Consider the following 17,496-nt stretch of genomic DNA (forward strand, 5'->3'; position numbering starts at 1 on the left):
GTGAGATGAAAATAAACCAATTATATTAAAAGATTGTACAATAAATGCATCTTAAGAATGCATCAGTATCATGTCATTCACCTTAAGTGCAGCCAATTATCTGACTTGCTCCCTTCTATGATCTCGCTCCACACACACACACACAAATTATGCGAGGTGCAATGGCAAATCCGGGTAACAAATTAATTTGTCATATTAACAATTGCCACATAAAGTCACACGCTCGCCATGCCTACCAGGAGGTGATCATGATGATGGCCGAATGCTGATCATCGTCTGCGTGCTGATGATGGTAAAGCGCAAGGGCTAGGCAGACATCAGTAACTAACTAACCAAGTTGACTAACTGCCTCAGCTGAGCCTTAGCCTGCGGCACTGACACCAGCACCAGCTACGGCCTGGCTCTGACTCTGACTCTGACTCTGGATTTTACTTACACTGAACGATACCCAAACTTGGCGAAGCATGTGTCGTGTTGTTGTTGGTGTTTTTGTGGGCTGTTGCATTTCGTAGATTTTTAATTGAAAAAACATGTTTTACGAGCATCGCTAACCACGACGATGACTACACTAACAAAAAAAAAACTCAAAAATAACTCTGGGGCGCAGCCGCAGCAAAAGATGACGCTGTCGTTAGTTAAGCATCGCGTACTTCTTAAAACTCGGTGCTTAGGTGCTTAGGTGCTTACGTGCTAGATGCTGGCTAACAAGTCGACATTAAGTACTTGCAAGTTAACTTTGCATCTGAAAACTTTTAAACGACTTGGATACTGGAATGCCTTCGCATGACTTAATCTTTGTGCCGCTAATCACTCAGAATAATAACATTGTGTTAAAACAGCATCAAATCTGCATGTGGATTACAAATACCTTAGCTTATTGTTTAAATGCAATATTCAACAAGATATGAAAAATAGTTACTTGGTGTTTTCTTCTCTCTTTCATTTATTGGATCAATTTTAAGCGCTTTCAAAAGTCCACCGTACGATTTAAAAATGTCCGAACAGCTGTTCAATCTTTTTTCGTCCTTGCATATTTTCAATCATTAACTTGTTGATAATTACAAGATTCACCGAACATGCTAAAACTTCGGAAAGAGGACATGGCTTTTGCAATCCTAGAATTGTAAGCAAAGTCTTCTGATGATAGAAGCGAGAGCTTCTTTAAATGATTATACTGACAACATTATAATTTATTATTCTCGGTTTGTTAATATTATATGTATCGTAAATATTAATCAAATATCGTATAACCCGGAGTGAGAACGTTTCTGAACCACTTTCAAACCAGGTTATACCCTCACTCAACTTTAGAATACTTTAATTAATTTTGATCGATTTCGATCGGCATCCAAATCGTCTGTCGGAGGAGGAGCCCACATCGATCTTTCATATCGGTTTATATAATCATATTTGTTTAATTAAAGTTGTTACCATAATAACAGTAAAATTGAAGAAAATCAAAAATATATATCCGCATAACTTTTGCTCCTTAAGTACCTTAAGGTTTCAATGTTGCATACTTTTGGGCTAGTTTATGTTAAATTTTTAGTAGTACAATAACAGTAAACATTGTTGTTGCTATGTTGTAGAGTACCCACACCTTACAGCTATCCTTACTCATTTGGTTATCAAAACTATTCCTAACTAATGCATTTAAACAGGCACCTACCGTTAATGGTCAAGTTTTAATTAGCAATTAACTATAGAGTTGCATAATCTCAAACGGACAACTGCAACTGCAAAGCGACTACTAAATGCCATGTCAGGGGCAAAGCTAAAGTAGCAGACAATTAACTTTAGCAAGAGCATCAAAGAGCAAAGGAAAATGCAATAAATAAACGAAATACAAATTAAATAAATGTGCGGCATTTAAACGCAACTTGCCAGCGCTTGCCGCTAATCTCAGCCAGTCGGAAAGCGAGACTCGGACCAGAGGCGAGCGACGAGATGTGGGAAATGGCACACGCACATTGAGCACAAGCTGGATGTGGGACTTGGACTTGGACTTGGAATCTGACTGTGCAGCTATGGATACGACTGGCTCTGGGGCTGTGACACTTGCCGCATCTTTAAGCGAATGACCGCAAACGGCAGATGGGCGATTAGGCTGAAAGTCAAGTTTGAAGTTGATAGCTTGAAGAGACGAGGCTGCAGGAGCTTGAAGACAGAAAGATAGAAAGTTTTGCAAGTGACCCGGCTACTGAGCCAATGGAAATTGCACGCAGCGGCGGCTTAGAGCGAGAAACCGAGAAGTCGAGAGACCAGCGGAGAGAAATGCAAACTAACAGCCATAACTGAATGCAAAGATCAGGCAAATGCTATGAATAATAAAAATTAAAAATACCAAGAGTAGAAAGCCAGCAGCCCTCTCTTGTGCTCTCTTTCTCTCTCATTCTCTCTCCTCTCCCTGTTTCACTCTTCTTATGTGTATACTCTAACGGATAGCCGCTGCGCTATTGACGCTGACAAGCCGAGTTGTCCAGGCTGTGGCCAAGTGGGCAACGCTGCGTATACTTAATCTGTGGATTCGCATCGTCCGCTGTGAATGTGCGTGCAACTGTTGCCATGCTGTGACTATCATTAATTTTTCATATTCATAATCATCATCTAGTCAACGTGTTTTAACGCACTGCCAGTTAACAGCCAGCCACCTTTTGCTTTGGTGTCAAAATGCTTTTTTCTTTCACATTTTTCACGCGATTTATGCACCTTTTTGTGCCATCAGTGCCACAGCCAGTGCCCACTTCCTCTCCATTTTCACCCAGTCTGGCTCTTGTCCATGCCAGCCTTTTATCGCTCCATTCTCGTCTCGGCTCGGTGTCGCTCGCCTGCCACTTGGACCAAGATCTCTTACATGCAATGCATTCTGGCGCCCCAGCAACAAGCAAATTTTCGAAAGGCTCCTTTTTTGGTTGAGTGTTGAAATTTTGATGAATGCACATGAAAGATGTGCGATTAATATAGGTGCGTGTGTGTGCGAGTGTGCTCTTTGTTGTGTGTATGTGATAAAACGAGGGCCATTCAAATTCTTCAAAACCTGAACCAACGATTAAGTGTGATTATGTGAAAAAGCACTCAAGACGCGCAGGAAACGATAAAGAGATTATAAATAAATCTCACGAATTAAAATAACTTCATTATAATAATATCATAATAGAAAATGATGTGACGCGTAATAAGAACTTTGTAATCAGGTTCAATCCGAATGGCACACGTTCTTGACGAATTACTGAAACCTGGCTCTAAAAATATGAGGACCTTAGTTTTAAGCCAATTAAGTTGTGTTTCCATCAAAAGATAAAAGAGATGTTAAGAAGAATAATATAATATTAGAAATTCTCGCACTTAAGCATAATAATTATATTTTTGTGCATAATAGATTTCAAAATATCTGCACAGATTCCACAACTTAACCCTTTTTATATGTCTTAGAATTTGTTTTAATAGCTCTACCGCCGCTTTGAGTCTAAGATAATTTCAATTTTTTCAATAATTCAAGCATAAAACAATGCCCAGGCCAAGCCTTTAAAGGTAGACGAAAAGAGTCTCACATGTGCTAATTCCCATCGTAGGTTCAGCAGCGACTAACACGCTTAATTTGTATACCCTGCAACCACGAGCATGCGGGAAAAGGTAGTATAATGTTAGGCAGCAGAAATGTATTTCAAATGTAGCAAAAGCTAAGTATATGCTGGATAAGAACGAATATGTAAACATATATGTCCTACTATAGAAGTTATTGCTTACTAAACAACCTGCTACAGGGTATATTCTAGTCGAGCTAGTATGCTGTTCCTATTTGCTTTATTTTGTGCACATGCAAATAAATAGGTGAGCAATAAGTCCACTAAAAGACCGCCCGCTCGGACTTCGAAATAGTGCTAAAAGTGCGGCAATAAAAATCACGGCATCGCATTGAGTCGAACAGAATCGTTAAATTTGTAGAAAATAGTGTGAAAACCAACATACACACATATAAGAGGTATAAGGTAGAAGGTACAAGGGGTATAAAGTGTGCGCGTGTGTATGGAGCTAGTATGAAAAATAAATGAAACTTAAAATGGCACTGGTTGAATTTTGGACGGCTTAATGCTTGAACGCTTGTACAACACAACCGAAGACAGTTTAATTACGGCGTGAAGTTGCGCACAGTCCGTTGTTTTGTATTCAGCCGACGAGCACATCGTCGCTCCGTCCCAGTCCTAAGGCTCGTTTCCGCGCCCGCAGTTCACAGCTCCACAAGCTGCCAGCATTTCTTACTACTTGGGTAGTTAAGCTTTTGGCTTTTGTTTCATAGACTTTTGTGCGATTTGTTACCCCAGTTTGATGGGGTTTTAATGCAAGCGTGAATCATAAAATCGCTGCTTGATGGTCTTGGTGTCAGTTAGTTACCCAGTACTGAGAGTCAGCCTTATAATAATGCATCGCAAATTTCCCACACGTTTGCCCTGGGGGATCAGGTGTCAGCCATTGGCAATTTTGACAAGCTTGCAATTATTGAGGAAATTATATTCTCTGTCTAATATTCTGCCAATATGTTGCCTCGATCGCCTCGCTAATGTCTCGTTATAATATAATAATAAGTAGCAAGAGTGCAGCTTGAAAATGTCAAACTTTATGAAGATATCTTGAAAATACCAAAAAGCTTTTGATTAATTTAATTATACCCTGAACCCATTAAAATTTGGATAAGGGTATATTTTTTTTGTGCGAAAGCCAAATGTATGTTACAGGCAGAAGGAAGCATCTCCGACCCCATAAAGTATATATATTCTTGATCAGCATCAATAGCCGAGTCAATCTAGCCATGTCCGTCTGTCTGTTCTTCCGTCCGTCCGTCCGTCCGTATGTATGAACGCAAGGATCTCAGAACCTATGTAGATGCTCCTTGCTCCCGCGCAGATCGAGTTTGTTTCCGATAATCGATAACTTACTCCGTTTTCTAGAGCTAGAGTCACCAAACTTGACATATAGCTTCTAAAATATAATATATATATGCATTTGATGTTGGAAGAAGAGGGTTTAGGGTATCCCTTAGTCGGGAGCTCCCGACTAGAACCTCTTACTTGTTTTTGCTAGTTCTTTTTATCGGGCAGCTATATAAAACGATAGTCCGTTTAATATCATTAATATATATTTGATTAATAATATTTATTGTTCAAAGGAAAACTATTTTTGACTTTAAAGAAAAGTTATATTTAGTTGCAGTGATTGATTGCATAGTCTAAATGCTTTCCCTTAACTCAATCGTTCCATCAATCTTTGAAATGCCTTGCCGGCGACTCAAGCATTCTCATTACCAGACAAGACATTTCATTAGTTTGCAATGACTAATTACTTTGAATTGCGATGGACTGCCAACATTTTATAGATCCACCGATCGAGGGAATTCGAGCTCAAGTCACTGGGCTGCAGCCCAATCACTCGAACAGCGCAGTCAATGCAAAATGCAAAATGCAAAAATGCGCCTCTACATCGAGGACCCCATGCCGCTTAAAGGCCCATCACAAGTCGAAGTCGGGGCCAAATGATCAACTGCTAACCAGTCAAATAAATTAATTGCAGACGAGTAGCGCAAAAATGCAGCAGGTATGAAAATTGCTTCATTAGATGGCCAAAAGATAATCAACAACAACAACAACGATCACACGTAGCTAGAGCTCAACCTGTGCCGTTTTCTTTCGTGACACGAAAACTCTCACGTGTTGACTGTTTAAAATAAAATCAATTTTCGTGCGTGATCTTGTGTTCGGATGTAAAGCACGTCGACTCTATAAACTCGACCATCAAAGAATTGATCAAAATGGCTGTAACTATCGATATTTATAGATATATTTATTATACTTTTATTTATTTAGAATTTCTTAAAGAAGAGACTTCTCGTACACCAGAAATGGATTACATTAAAGATAAGCCCATCTGTCTGACTCTGTCTATGTCTGAGTTTTCGAACTATTCTCCAGAATCTTTATATGTCTTAAGTGTTTATTGTATTGGATCAAAAATATATTTTGATTACAACACAGTTGGCTTAGGTGATATTTCAGCAAACCTGGTTGGATTCTCACGCTTTGTAAGGTGCCTCCTTCTATTACAGGCATTATGAAGCTGGGAGGATCAGAGCAGTATGTATTTCTAAAACTAGGCTACAGAAATATATTTTAAATAATATTCAAATATTTAAAAAAAAAAGTGTAAGATACGACGAACATGTTGAGATCGAGTTAGCTGTTGATGGTGACAAGAAATGTTTTAACTGTATCGAATTGGATACACCTCATCTGCCAGCTAGATATATATATGTGTACACTACTCTCTAAAAATATAGGATAAAAAAAAGGTCAACAAAATTGACCATAAAATGTGACAATAAGATTTTTAGTTTCGAAAAGAATTACATTTGACTTTGCAGGTGTCGCTTCTGATAACGATATTTCTCGTGTAGCATTGAGGGAAAACTGAGACACGGCCATCTCTACAGACAGCAGATCAGCTAAGTAAACGGCCAGCTGATCGCTTTATTAAGCCAAAAACAAGTTGGCAGCAACTTTGGCTGTATTTTAAATCAATAACCTGGCAATTAAAATCCATGCGGTGGTCCCATAACACTGCCGTGCCGTAACGCCGTTTAATAAAGTTAGCATTTGTATAATGTCTTGTCAAAAATTTATTGGCATTTTTCCTTAACGTTTAACGTTTAAACGTTTTATTTTGTTGTTGTTGTTGCGATTGTGATCTCTGGTATGCCGTTTAAAATGGCTTTAACTGACCGCCAGCAGCGATTGTGGTGGACATATTGTGCCCGTTGTGGGTTCCCATTGTCATTGTTGTTGTTGTCGTTGTTGCTGTTGTTTTTTTTTATAGAGGGGGGTGTGGACAATTAAAAGACATGAAGTGATTGCCGATTCGACGGCCATTTTCAGCATTCATTTGGCTTGATTGCTGACAGTTAACAGTGCGATTTGCGATTTGCGATCTGCGATTTGCGCTCTGATAAGCCGGCAATTGCATCGTTTTCACCTTTTGCCTCATTGCGAATTGATTAACTTATGCAAATGCTGAAATGTTGCCACAGATCTCGCCATCGCACACCCCCAACAGCGACGAGTCGCAACTGTGACAAAAGGCGTTGCCATGCACGTTGGAGCTCCTCTCAGCCAACCTCAAAGACCTCTCCTCAAAATTTGGCTGTATTTCTAATTTCCATTAACCGACAAAAGCGACTCTGCATGGCATGGCAAAAGATTCTCATGTTTTCCATTTTGGCCGGCTTCGAAGCCATATCGTCGACGGTGTCGGTGGATTTTCAATTTCTAATGTAGTGCACGTTACGCCCTGAAGGGATTTTTATTTTATACTTTTCGACTTTACGGTTTTATTTATTTATGCTAGAGCTTTGCTGTCACTGTGGAATGCAACGCGAAAAATATGAATAAAACATGTGAATGTACTTAATTTCCACTGCATTATGTAATTATCGGTAGATAAATTATGACAGATTTTTAAATGTAATAATATTTAATTTCATATATATTTTATATAAAATATTAATATCCAACTCTTTATTATTTGTCTTTTTTTTTGCATTTATTGTATTTATTAGAAAATTGTTTTTGCTATCTTAAAAGAGTCCGGCCATACAACTTCCTGCATAAGTTAGAATGCATTCCTGGAGACATCGACTCTGCTACATATGCGAGCTAGATCAGATCATATTTTCATATGGAGCTCAAAGAGACAAGGACACACTTCTTCAGCAGACGTGAAAAATGATTCGATGAGAAATCAACTCTACATAAGAATTCCATCCGTAGCTCAGATTCCCATGTGTACCCATAATTAAGCCGCCAATAAGTCTTTTTATTCTTAAGACCTAATTTAATATTAAAATCTTAGTGCAAATGAACCCTAAAATCGTTCCACTGTGCCGCCTCTTGGCGCCCTGTCCAAGGCTTCAGACGTCATTTGATGACAAACTTCAAATACAAAACGTTGCATGCAATATTTGTTGTTGTCTGCTTTATGATTACTGCCTGCTCCAGCCTGCTCTGGGTTGTTGTTGCTGGTGGTGATGGTGATGATGGTGGTGATGGTGGTGATGGTGGTGGTGCTGCACACTTTTAGTCATCACCATGTCAGCGGCGCAGACAGCGATCCAAACAATCAAAATGATATGCAAATATATGTAAGAGTACCGCTACGAAAAAGGCGTGGGTTAATTGTGACTTTATCATACGACGGCCAAAAGGAACAATGAAAATTCGCAATCGAAAGGAAAAAATCAAATTTATTACAAATTTAAGCATAGAAACCAACACGACAGCGGCCCTGGCAACGAGTTTGCCAAAGACTTCGACTGCGACTTGGACTTCCAGTTCGACTGCAACTGCAACGTCAACTTGAACGACGACGACGATGCGGCAAGTTATAGATTTCGTCATAGTTTCGGCAAGGCGAGAGATATGAAAATCTGTAAATAAACCTGTCAACCGACACCAACGCCAACCGACTGTGAACTACGAACTTGCAGACCGCCCAGTCGGCGGGTGGGCGGCGCCAAAACTAAGCCACCAAAACGGTGAAATACATAAAACACATTAACACGGCACTGGGAACGGAAATGGTCGCATGCATGTCAAGTTTTCCCATAGCAACCAGAAAGGCCCTGCAGTCGATTCGAAATTTGGACTGAAGCGTAACATATTCCAAAATTTAATGCAAACAACGGCATATGCTGTCTATGAGCTACAAGCAGTAACAGTAACTGCAACAGTGAAGGTAAACGTAACCGTAACCACGGCACAGCAGAGCACAGGTAATCGAGCCGCATCCATGTCAGACACACAGCTCCTGCCTGTAGACCAGACGAAAGCCGCGACCCACATATTCGGCATCGGTGCGAAAGGGCAGCACAATGGGGCCGGCGGCAATATCCCTCACCACAGCATGCATGGTGTAGTCCTCATTCTCGGTGCCATCGTTCAGCCGCTCCCCGCACAGTCGCACCGAGTTGACGGCTATGAAGTCGTCCGGGCAATTAAAGATGCCAGCGCCTGCCTGGCCACTGGCCACCAGATCGTTTTCGGCTGTCAAAGAAACGGCTGTAGACATATTGAATCAGAATCTTATAGACGTACCCTCATCCTTGTTGATCAGCTGAAAGTCGGGCTGATCTCCGCCTAGCTGCTCGGTTATGTACCTGATGCTGCACACACTTTTGGAGCGTGCTAAGCATACTGCATAGTTGAGATTGTTCTACAGATGATGGGCGCTTTCAATACCCGATTTGTTTATGATTTGTATGCGTTTAATTACCAGATAAGTGGCCTCGCGATCCTCCACAATGCTGCCAGCCACATCGTAGTTGAACGACTTGATTATACCCTCGCCGTCGGTGAAATATTGCAGGCAATTATCGGGCGCGAGCTCATCTTCAATTTGACGGACCATGATATTAAAAGATCGGCCACCGCTCGAGACCCTGACAAACACCGACAGATATACCTTGCTCTCGTTGGAGTCGCCGACATGCACATAAACTAAGGGATAGACGTGTATAGAAAAAAAAAAGAAAAACTAATCTTAGCCTGACTCACTATGTTGGCCCGTATTAATACCACAGAGTATGGGTATATGGAAATTGGCATTGTGTCCAGATATGATGAACTGATCATCTATACAATCACCATTTGTGGGTCGACTAAGCTGAAAAGCGAGGAATGTATGCCTAATTAAATTTAACATCGATTAAAATATATAAGAAACAGATCAATATCAAGCTGCTCTTGTCGAAAGTGGCCGACTAGCAGATACCCTGTTACCAAACGTCGTCTGACAAATATTACTTTTATGTTTATCACTGATTTCTTTATATAGTCAAGATAAGCATATTAATCGAGAGGGAACAAGAACGTACATTCTCGCGACTTCACACAGACAGAATGACAGACAGACAACAAACATGGATCGACTCAGTTCGTCATGAATAGAAATATATATATGTATACCATTTACAACCGCTTATAATACCCATTTCACTTATCTATATCACAGGGTATAAAAATTGCTAAGAAATTTCCAATTTATAGCTTAACTAAAAAGCATCGGTTATATAATCAATAGTACCTCGAACATTTGGAAATCCAGACGCAGCTGTTGCACGCCCTGCCCCACATTAATAGTGAGTACACAAATCATGGATTCGCGCACCGCCTGCGGATAGTTGGGACTCTCGAAGTAAACGGTCTGCTGGCTGGTAACATCACCGCAACCGTTAACAACTGAAAAGGAAAGCAGTTAGGTCTGGGCACCTGATAAACCACAAGCGAGTACATGATCACTTGTTCACTTTATGTTCATCTGGGCGGGTAGTTACACTCACAGATGCAGCAGGCGCCAACACCCTCCGCACAGCTCTCGGTGGGTATGCCACCCAAGCTCTTGCATTCGAATTCGTGATAGCAGACACCCTCCACGATGCGTATGTCGCCCATTGAGACGGAGCACTTGGTGTTGGGAAACTTGATCACCTCGAAGAGACTAAGGAAACCCTTGCCCTTGGGCTTGGGTGCGCCGGATTGTTTCAGTATAAGATTCGCCTTGATCGGAGAACCATAGATAAACTGCTTCAGCTTGTTTGCCAATTTGCTGGAAAAGCTCTGCGGCTGCATAATGGATGTGCGCGTGCTGGAGGGAGTGGGCGGCACAGAAGGTCTCGTCGAAGGTCTCATCGAAGGTCTTCGCGTTGGCATGGGGCTAGGCATCATATCCGTGCTGTTGGGTGTGGGGGTGGGTGGTGTTACAGGTGGTTCTGGTGGGGGTTCCATCGAAGTCGGACGCATTGGTATCGTTGGCTCGGGCTCATCGGGTCCCTCGGGAGCGGGCTCAGTCGGCACTACCGGCATCTCTGTCATTGCTGGCGGCATCGGCGGCGCCATGGTCATCTCCTGTTCCTGTTGTTGTGCAAAGCTTTGCGGCCGACTGCCCGGCTGATAGCGCAGCGTGTAGTGGTATCCAATGCCATCGATGGCCATGCCACCAAATCGTTGTGCCGATCTTGTGGCGCTGCCCTGCCTGGTCTCTTTCACGCCCAGTGTCACAAATGCACGTCGATCATCGGCGCCAGACACGCCCACATAATAGAGCGTCAAAACAAGAGCGCTTATCAACGCATCGCGTTTTGACAACATTATTAACGGAACTGCACTCAGCGACTGCCTGCAGATCGTCCCAAGATCCAAGCGCTGCTGGGGCTTCATCTGCCCCAGCCCCACTCCCAGCTTTCAGCTTCAGCTTCAGCCTCTGCTTCTGCCTGTTTTCTTTGGCTTTATTAGAGCATTAATTGTTTTACCCACCAACGATGTTGTCGGTTGTCATCGTTGTCATCGCAGTCGGCTTTTCAGCTTTTCAGCTTTTCCCACCTTGGCTGCTGGCACAACCTTCACTTTTGCAGTATTTTCTTGCAAACAACAAAGTCACGCTATTGTGATCACACATGTGGCCCGCACTAGGTGCTTGCCTCTTGTGGCAATTGCAATTGTTGCTGTTGTTGCCTTCTGGCAGCAACAATTGAGCTGCCAACAGCCCAAAAGCAATGTGAAATATTTTAGCAAATTGCCTCTAAACTGTGCATTTTCAAACAAAACTTTGGACTTTAACTTTGGGGAGGTCTAGGCAAAAGAATAAAACGAGCTGGGAAGATGAGTTGGCAAAAATAAAACGAAAGTCGCTGAAAAACCCAAAGAGCCAAATAAAATCACATACACATCTTTATTATGAAGAATATTTATTTCAAAGTTTATTTTGACTTAGGCTGCACTTGCCTTTACGACCATTTGATCGAAGGAACAGCCAGACAATTAAAATAAATACAACATTCTATTTACACAAGACGGTTAAACTCAGCCAAAAAAATATAATATTAGAATAGATTCTAGTTAAAGATATAAATAAAAGTTTTCATTATTTAATTTTACTATTTATAATGTGAATTCATTGCTATTAATGTATTTAAATCTCTTTATTAGAGATAATATGCTTGCAAGTTTATTGTATGTTAATACATTTTATAGACTTTGCCCTTTTATACTAGGTTTAAACATAAACACGACATGGAAAATCGCGTTTTGCCCTATTATAACTAACAGCTCATAATCATAATACTTAAAATTAAATGCCCGGATTATAGCTTCTTAATATCCCTCATACTTATACCCATTGAAAATGGTTAGACAAGGTATATATTATTTAATATTAGGGTAATGAGCTGATTTGATTTAGCTATGAATGAAAGCTTAAGGAAAGCTAGACTTGTAAAACGAGTTTATCCTATTTACAACTATTCCTATTTTCATATTAGCGATTAATATTGATTGATATGGATTATGCGACTATATTTTTCAATCCATAGCTGGAAAATTAGAAGCGCTAGATACACGAAATTTGTCTCATATATTGGTTCTCGTATGGTATTCCTTTTTTTTTTTGGATGCCTCCTTCATTCGCCACAATATTGAGAAATAAATACAATATTTAAAGGAAGAGCTTAGATGTTTGGAAGGAAGAGCCAAAATCTTTCATATATACTCGCTTTTTGCCATAATCAGACTATAAAAATTGTATAAAGATCGGACAATAAACACCAAAGTTTATCAAGATCAAATGTCCCAAATTGTGGAGCTAGAGTAAGGCGTGCATGTGTGTATCTATGTGTGATTTGAGTGTGCATAGAATAAAGCTAGAATGATTGTAACGTCAGCTGGTCACTGGGGCTAGGGTATCTTCTGGTCGGGCATATCCGATTCGGCTTTGTTTGTCAAGTGCGCAATTATTTATAATTTTGCCAAGCTGTTTAGATGATTCCAGCAACAATAAATGTTTACAGCTGCAATGGTTGTTGTTGTTGTTTTTGTTGCTGTTGTCGCTGGTGCATAATATTAGCAATTGCAGTTGGCGTTGGCAGCAGGCTTTGTCAACAATTAAAAACGTTAGCCTTGTTGTGCATGATGCATGTGCTTCTCCAGAGCGCTGCTCAGTTATGATGATCATCACGACGACGACGACGATGATGTTGATCAACGATTAGTCACATGCATGTGCATAAAATGCTGCTAAATGATTGTGATTTTGATTTTGATTTCTGCTTAAGACTCGAGTGCTCTTCGACTGGCTTTGCAATTAAAATGATTTCGATTGCATGACGGCAGCTGCCTGGGTAAAATACGCCAGCCTGAACGTTAGACATTGATATAACCTGATGTTACCGATTTGCATACTCAATTGCTAGCAATACTCTCATTAGGCATTATTAATTATGAAAGTTTTAATTGATTTCTAAATCGTCCGGTGTCCGCATTCGCATCGGCATCGAATCTTATGTTGCAATCGCAATCGATACGAGAAATGACTCGTCGTTAGCATTCAATTTATTTGAAAGTAATTGTCTCTAACGCAACTGACATCGATGGGGTATTTGTTGGTATTCGCCATGACGATCTCTTTATGACTCTGAGTTATTCAAGTGCTGAGGAGCACTCAACTAAGTACTACATGCTTACGTGTTGCGACCAGGAAAACAGGTTCGCATTCAATTTTATTGATATTGAAACTATGTATTCGTGAGTTATTATGTAACACATCAATGTGCAATAATTAAAGTGAGTGAAAAATGGTTATTTTCATTAATAATTATTCCTAGATACCAACTGAAACAACAGCATTAAAAGAATAATATTGTGTTAAGCTCCTGTGAAGGTTTAATCTAAGTAAATACAATTTTTAGTTCCACAGAGCTTTCCATATTATCACATAAGACGATGATGTTTACGTAGCACTCGAACTGCTGCTCCATCTCCATCTCCATCTCATCTCTCAAAGCTGGGAGCTTGAAATGTGCTCTTAGGAAACACGTACAGACAATTCCCATCCATTAATTGAATCAAATCGAACGTTACGCATGCGTCACGCCAAAGGACAAAGGGAGCCGCCAATGGTCATGTGCAATAACTGGGAGAGGCTCAAACAAGCGCTCTGCGCTCTGCCATAGATGATGACCAACATGATGTTCAACAGGCCAGACCAGGCCCGACTAGGCCAGGGTGTCCACTTCAGACAGCAGCATTGTGTGCACATTATTGTTATTGCTATTATGTTATGTATTTGTATGGGCAAAGTGGGAATCGCAGTTGGAGCGCAAGAATCCCCCAAGTGGGTGTAGGAGCTGGAGCTGGAAGTGATCAGTAAACGGGGTGCTGGTGCTGGTACTGGGCACTTGGCAACCGGCAAATCAAACCGTGGTAAAACCCACTTAATTGACATTTAGTGGACACTCGAATGCGAATTCAAATGCAAATGCTGCTGCGCAACAGCAGCTGCAGCCAAATGCAATCCGAGTGCCAAAGAGCCGCTGCGTTAAACGGCGACCGATGCACATCAGCTCTATAAGTAGTGTTCCTTTTCGACTGCTGTCCATTTCCCCAATGGGCTGGCATTCTAATGCGACTTTAGCCCCAGCCCCAGCCGCAGTCGCAGTCACAGCCACGCCAATGATGACGTTGATAATGAGCAGTTGCCTCCTCGTTGATGCTGCTGCTGCTGCTGTTTTTATACCCTTACAGAGGGTATTCGAATACTTTCATGTTGTGTGTCGCATTTAATAATCAATTACCTACTCTCTGAGTTTTTCATCACGAAATCCGTTTGTTACAGACAAAAGTCGGATCGGATTATCTGCCATAGGAATGATGCTCCGAAGGTAAAGTTCCTTTTTAACATGGAGAACTATAATGTTCTAATGAAATGGCTAATGTCATTAGCAATTACTTTCAATTATTTTATAATTATTTACTAGCTTCACTTTTTCCCGAAGATATTTGCAAATCCATATTAATTTGATATCCCATTTCTCACGTAGGAAAAATGTGTCGATATTTTACATATTAAATCGGCAAGGGTATTTACACCTCGTCTACCTGGCCAGGTAGATATCAGGTGATTGTTGTTGTTGTTCTAGCCATGATTTTCGAAGATGCAGCAACAGCGGCAGCAGACATCATTACAATATAATTGATGGGTTATAAACCGGTAACGGTAAATCGAAAAGTTTTCTTTTGCATTTCGGCTTTTTGGCCAACTGGAAGCAAAGTTTTCTTGCATTCTGTTTGGAAATTATTATTGTTCCGTTTGACAGCTCACAAGATGTGCGTATGCATGGGCATAGATGTGGGACATAATGCCACCAAATCGGGCGGAAAATGTGCACATTCGACATAGAAAACTACTTTGCATATGCGGCATCTAATTTGGGTGGCAATTGGCCAAAGCATTAGATAGCAAAGAATGCATTTATAGTGGATTTATCTATTGATCTTACTCCGTTGCAGTTTCAATGCCCGAGTCTTAGAACTTTAAGAACTCGACCTGCATGCCTTCTGAACCACATCGGGACCAATCTCGGCCAACCTCTATAAAAACCATTCGGTTCAATGTCATTTTTGTTGAAACAAAGACTGAGCAAAACGGTCACTGAAAGTGCATCGTTTAAGAAAAAACGTCGGAAAGTGGAAAACAACTTTTGCGGTTGCGGTTTTTCAGATCTTGTGTTTTTTTTTATTTTTGTTTATGTGGTCTTAGTTAAAATGCCGCCCAAACCGCAGCTGTGCCCGTTTTTTATTTGTTGCACGCTCCACGAGCGAGCAGAGCGACGATCAATTTGAAGCTTGCCATAAATGGTGCGTTAATTAAATGTTTTGTTATTATAATGAAATGGGCAAAAGTGTGGGCAAATGTGTGCTGACTGATGCGCTACATAAATAAAAAATAAACATTTCATTTTAATTTATTCAAGCCGAAACAATTATATTTGCAATTATCAAAAAGGTTTAGGTAAAAAAGATTAATTTTGCTTTTGTGTATATATTTGTTTATAAAATATGGAGAACATTTTCAAATAAACTAGCATAAGCTGGGATAGATATGGGATCTAGCATTTATATTATTACAGGAATTTATATCTGGAATAGCACAATAGCTGTATAAACAAGAGAATCCTGGGGCAACACAGTCGAGAATGTAGAATGTTACTTATAACTGACATTATATTCATTATATGCAAAATGAGAGCAGAAGTTTTACATACCAGCCCTTCTTTGCAACATCTTATATTAAGCTCGCTCTCCTCATATTTATTAAAATAATTAATGTGACAAATAAAGGCTCTGGGGCTTATTTATTATAGGTTTTATGTATATTGTACATATGTATAATAGGGCTTTTTGCAATCTCAACAAGAGAATGTTTAAGGAATACACGTCTTTTATACATGAAAACTTTATATTTTCTATAAATCCAGAGCAGTTTTTTGCTTCACAAATATTCCTAAAAGTGAGAACTTGGGGATAGACTGTGGAGCCAGTTGAATGTTAAATTTTACAAACAGCATTAGAAAAAGGGCTTTAAGCCAACTAAATATAGCATCTGGAAAATGATAGCAGATTTTCCATTATTTATGGTAGCGCCCCAAAAAGTGCGTCTCAGCCTATTACTGCTTAAGTTGGCATGCAAAATTGCCCCAAAAGGATGCGAGGCGGAAGCTGGGCTTAGCTTTAGCTTCATTGTTGCCGCTGCTGCGTTCATTGCCTTAGGTTTTGTGTTTGGTTTTTTTTTTTTTTTTTTTTTTTTTTGGGCAACATGTTGCGGCAACACTTGTTGGTTGGCCGAGGGAGCCAGTTCCTTTGTCTTGTGCTGGACTCCTGTGCGTGGCTTGCGGTTTTTTCGATTGCCCAAAGCGCTCCTCACACAACAGCACATTGATCAAGATCCATAATGAGCGATAACTGCAGTTGGGGTTTTTGTTTTGCTTTTGTCTCGTCCTGAGATTGAGCGCGTTTTTTCTCGATGCATTAGTTACGTATCTTTCGGATACAGAGCAAATATCCGCGTATCGTTTGGCACTGCCGCATGTAGCGGCAGTTTTTTATTTTTGGCCAGGGTCTGTGGCGCTGCAAAATTAAACTGTTAACTTGCCATGTTTAGCTGCCATTGTTTGGCTTGTCCAGACATTGTTTGGCTCAGTCTTAGCTCGTGGATTACATATGTATGGATGTCTTGTGGCTGTGCTACGAGTATGTGTATCTACATATCTGTATCTGTATCTGGTATCTGTATCGCTATCTAATCGCTTTCTAATAGCCTCAGCTAGCCTGGCGATCTATGTTACCTGTCAGCGGCGCTTGTTTACTTAATAGATTTCTGGCTAACCATTTTTTTTTTTTTGTTTTGCTGCTGCCGCCAACCCATTTTAAACATTTTAATAAATAAGAAAATCTTTTTGCTGTCATTTTCCCCTCTTGTGCTGGCCTTTAAACTTTAATACATGGAAAATTGCATGTTGATCGCTGGATCGGACACAGCAACCTTCAAAATTAAGTTGTCTCGGTTGGTTATTTATTTTTAATTACTTGCTGCAGAGCTGCAACTGGGTTTTTGTTTTGCTGCCGT

The 17,496-nt window shown here is 40.5% G+C and overlaps 1 protein-coding gene across 1 annotated transcript; it reads right to left on the reverse strand.

Annotated features, from left to right (window-relative positions):
* Positions 1–8,835: 8,835 nt before the first annotated feature.
* On the reverse strand, positions 8,836–11,189 carry LOC115759644. The gene is made up of 6 exons (XM_030700633.1): positions 10,382–11,189; positions 10,126–10,280; positions 9,597–9,705; positions 9,316–9,539; positions 9,138–9,255; positions 8,836–9,086 (listed from the first exon to the last, which is right to left on the reverse strand). The coding sequence occupies exons 1-6, from the start codon at positions 11,187–11,189 to the stop codon at positions 8,836–8,838; spliced, it is 1,665 nt and encodes a 554-aa protein (XP_030556493.1).
* Positions 11,190–17,496: the final 6,307 nt, after the last annotated feature.

The sequence above is a fragment of the Drosophila novamexicana genome, unplaced genomic scaffold (genome assembly GCF_003285875.2).
Source record: "Drosophila novamexicana strain 15010-1031.04,08,12 unplaced genomic scaffold, DnovRS2.1 tig00000308-arrow-arrow-pilon, whole genome shotgun sequence".
In the NCBI taxonomy this organism is placed as follows: domain Eukaryota; kingdom Metazoa; phylum Arthropoda; class Insecta; order Diptera; family Drosophilidae; genus Drosophila; species Drosophila novamexicana.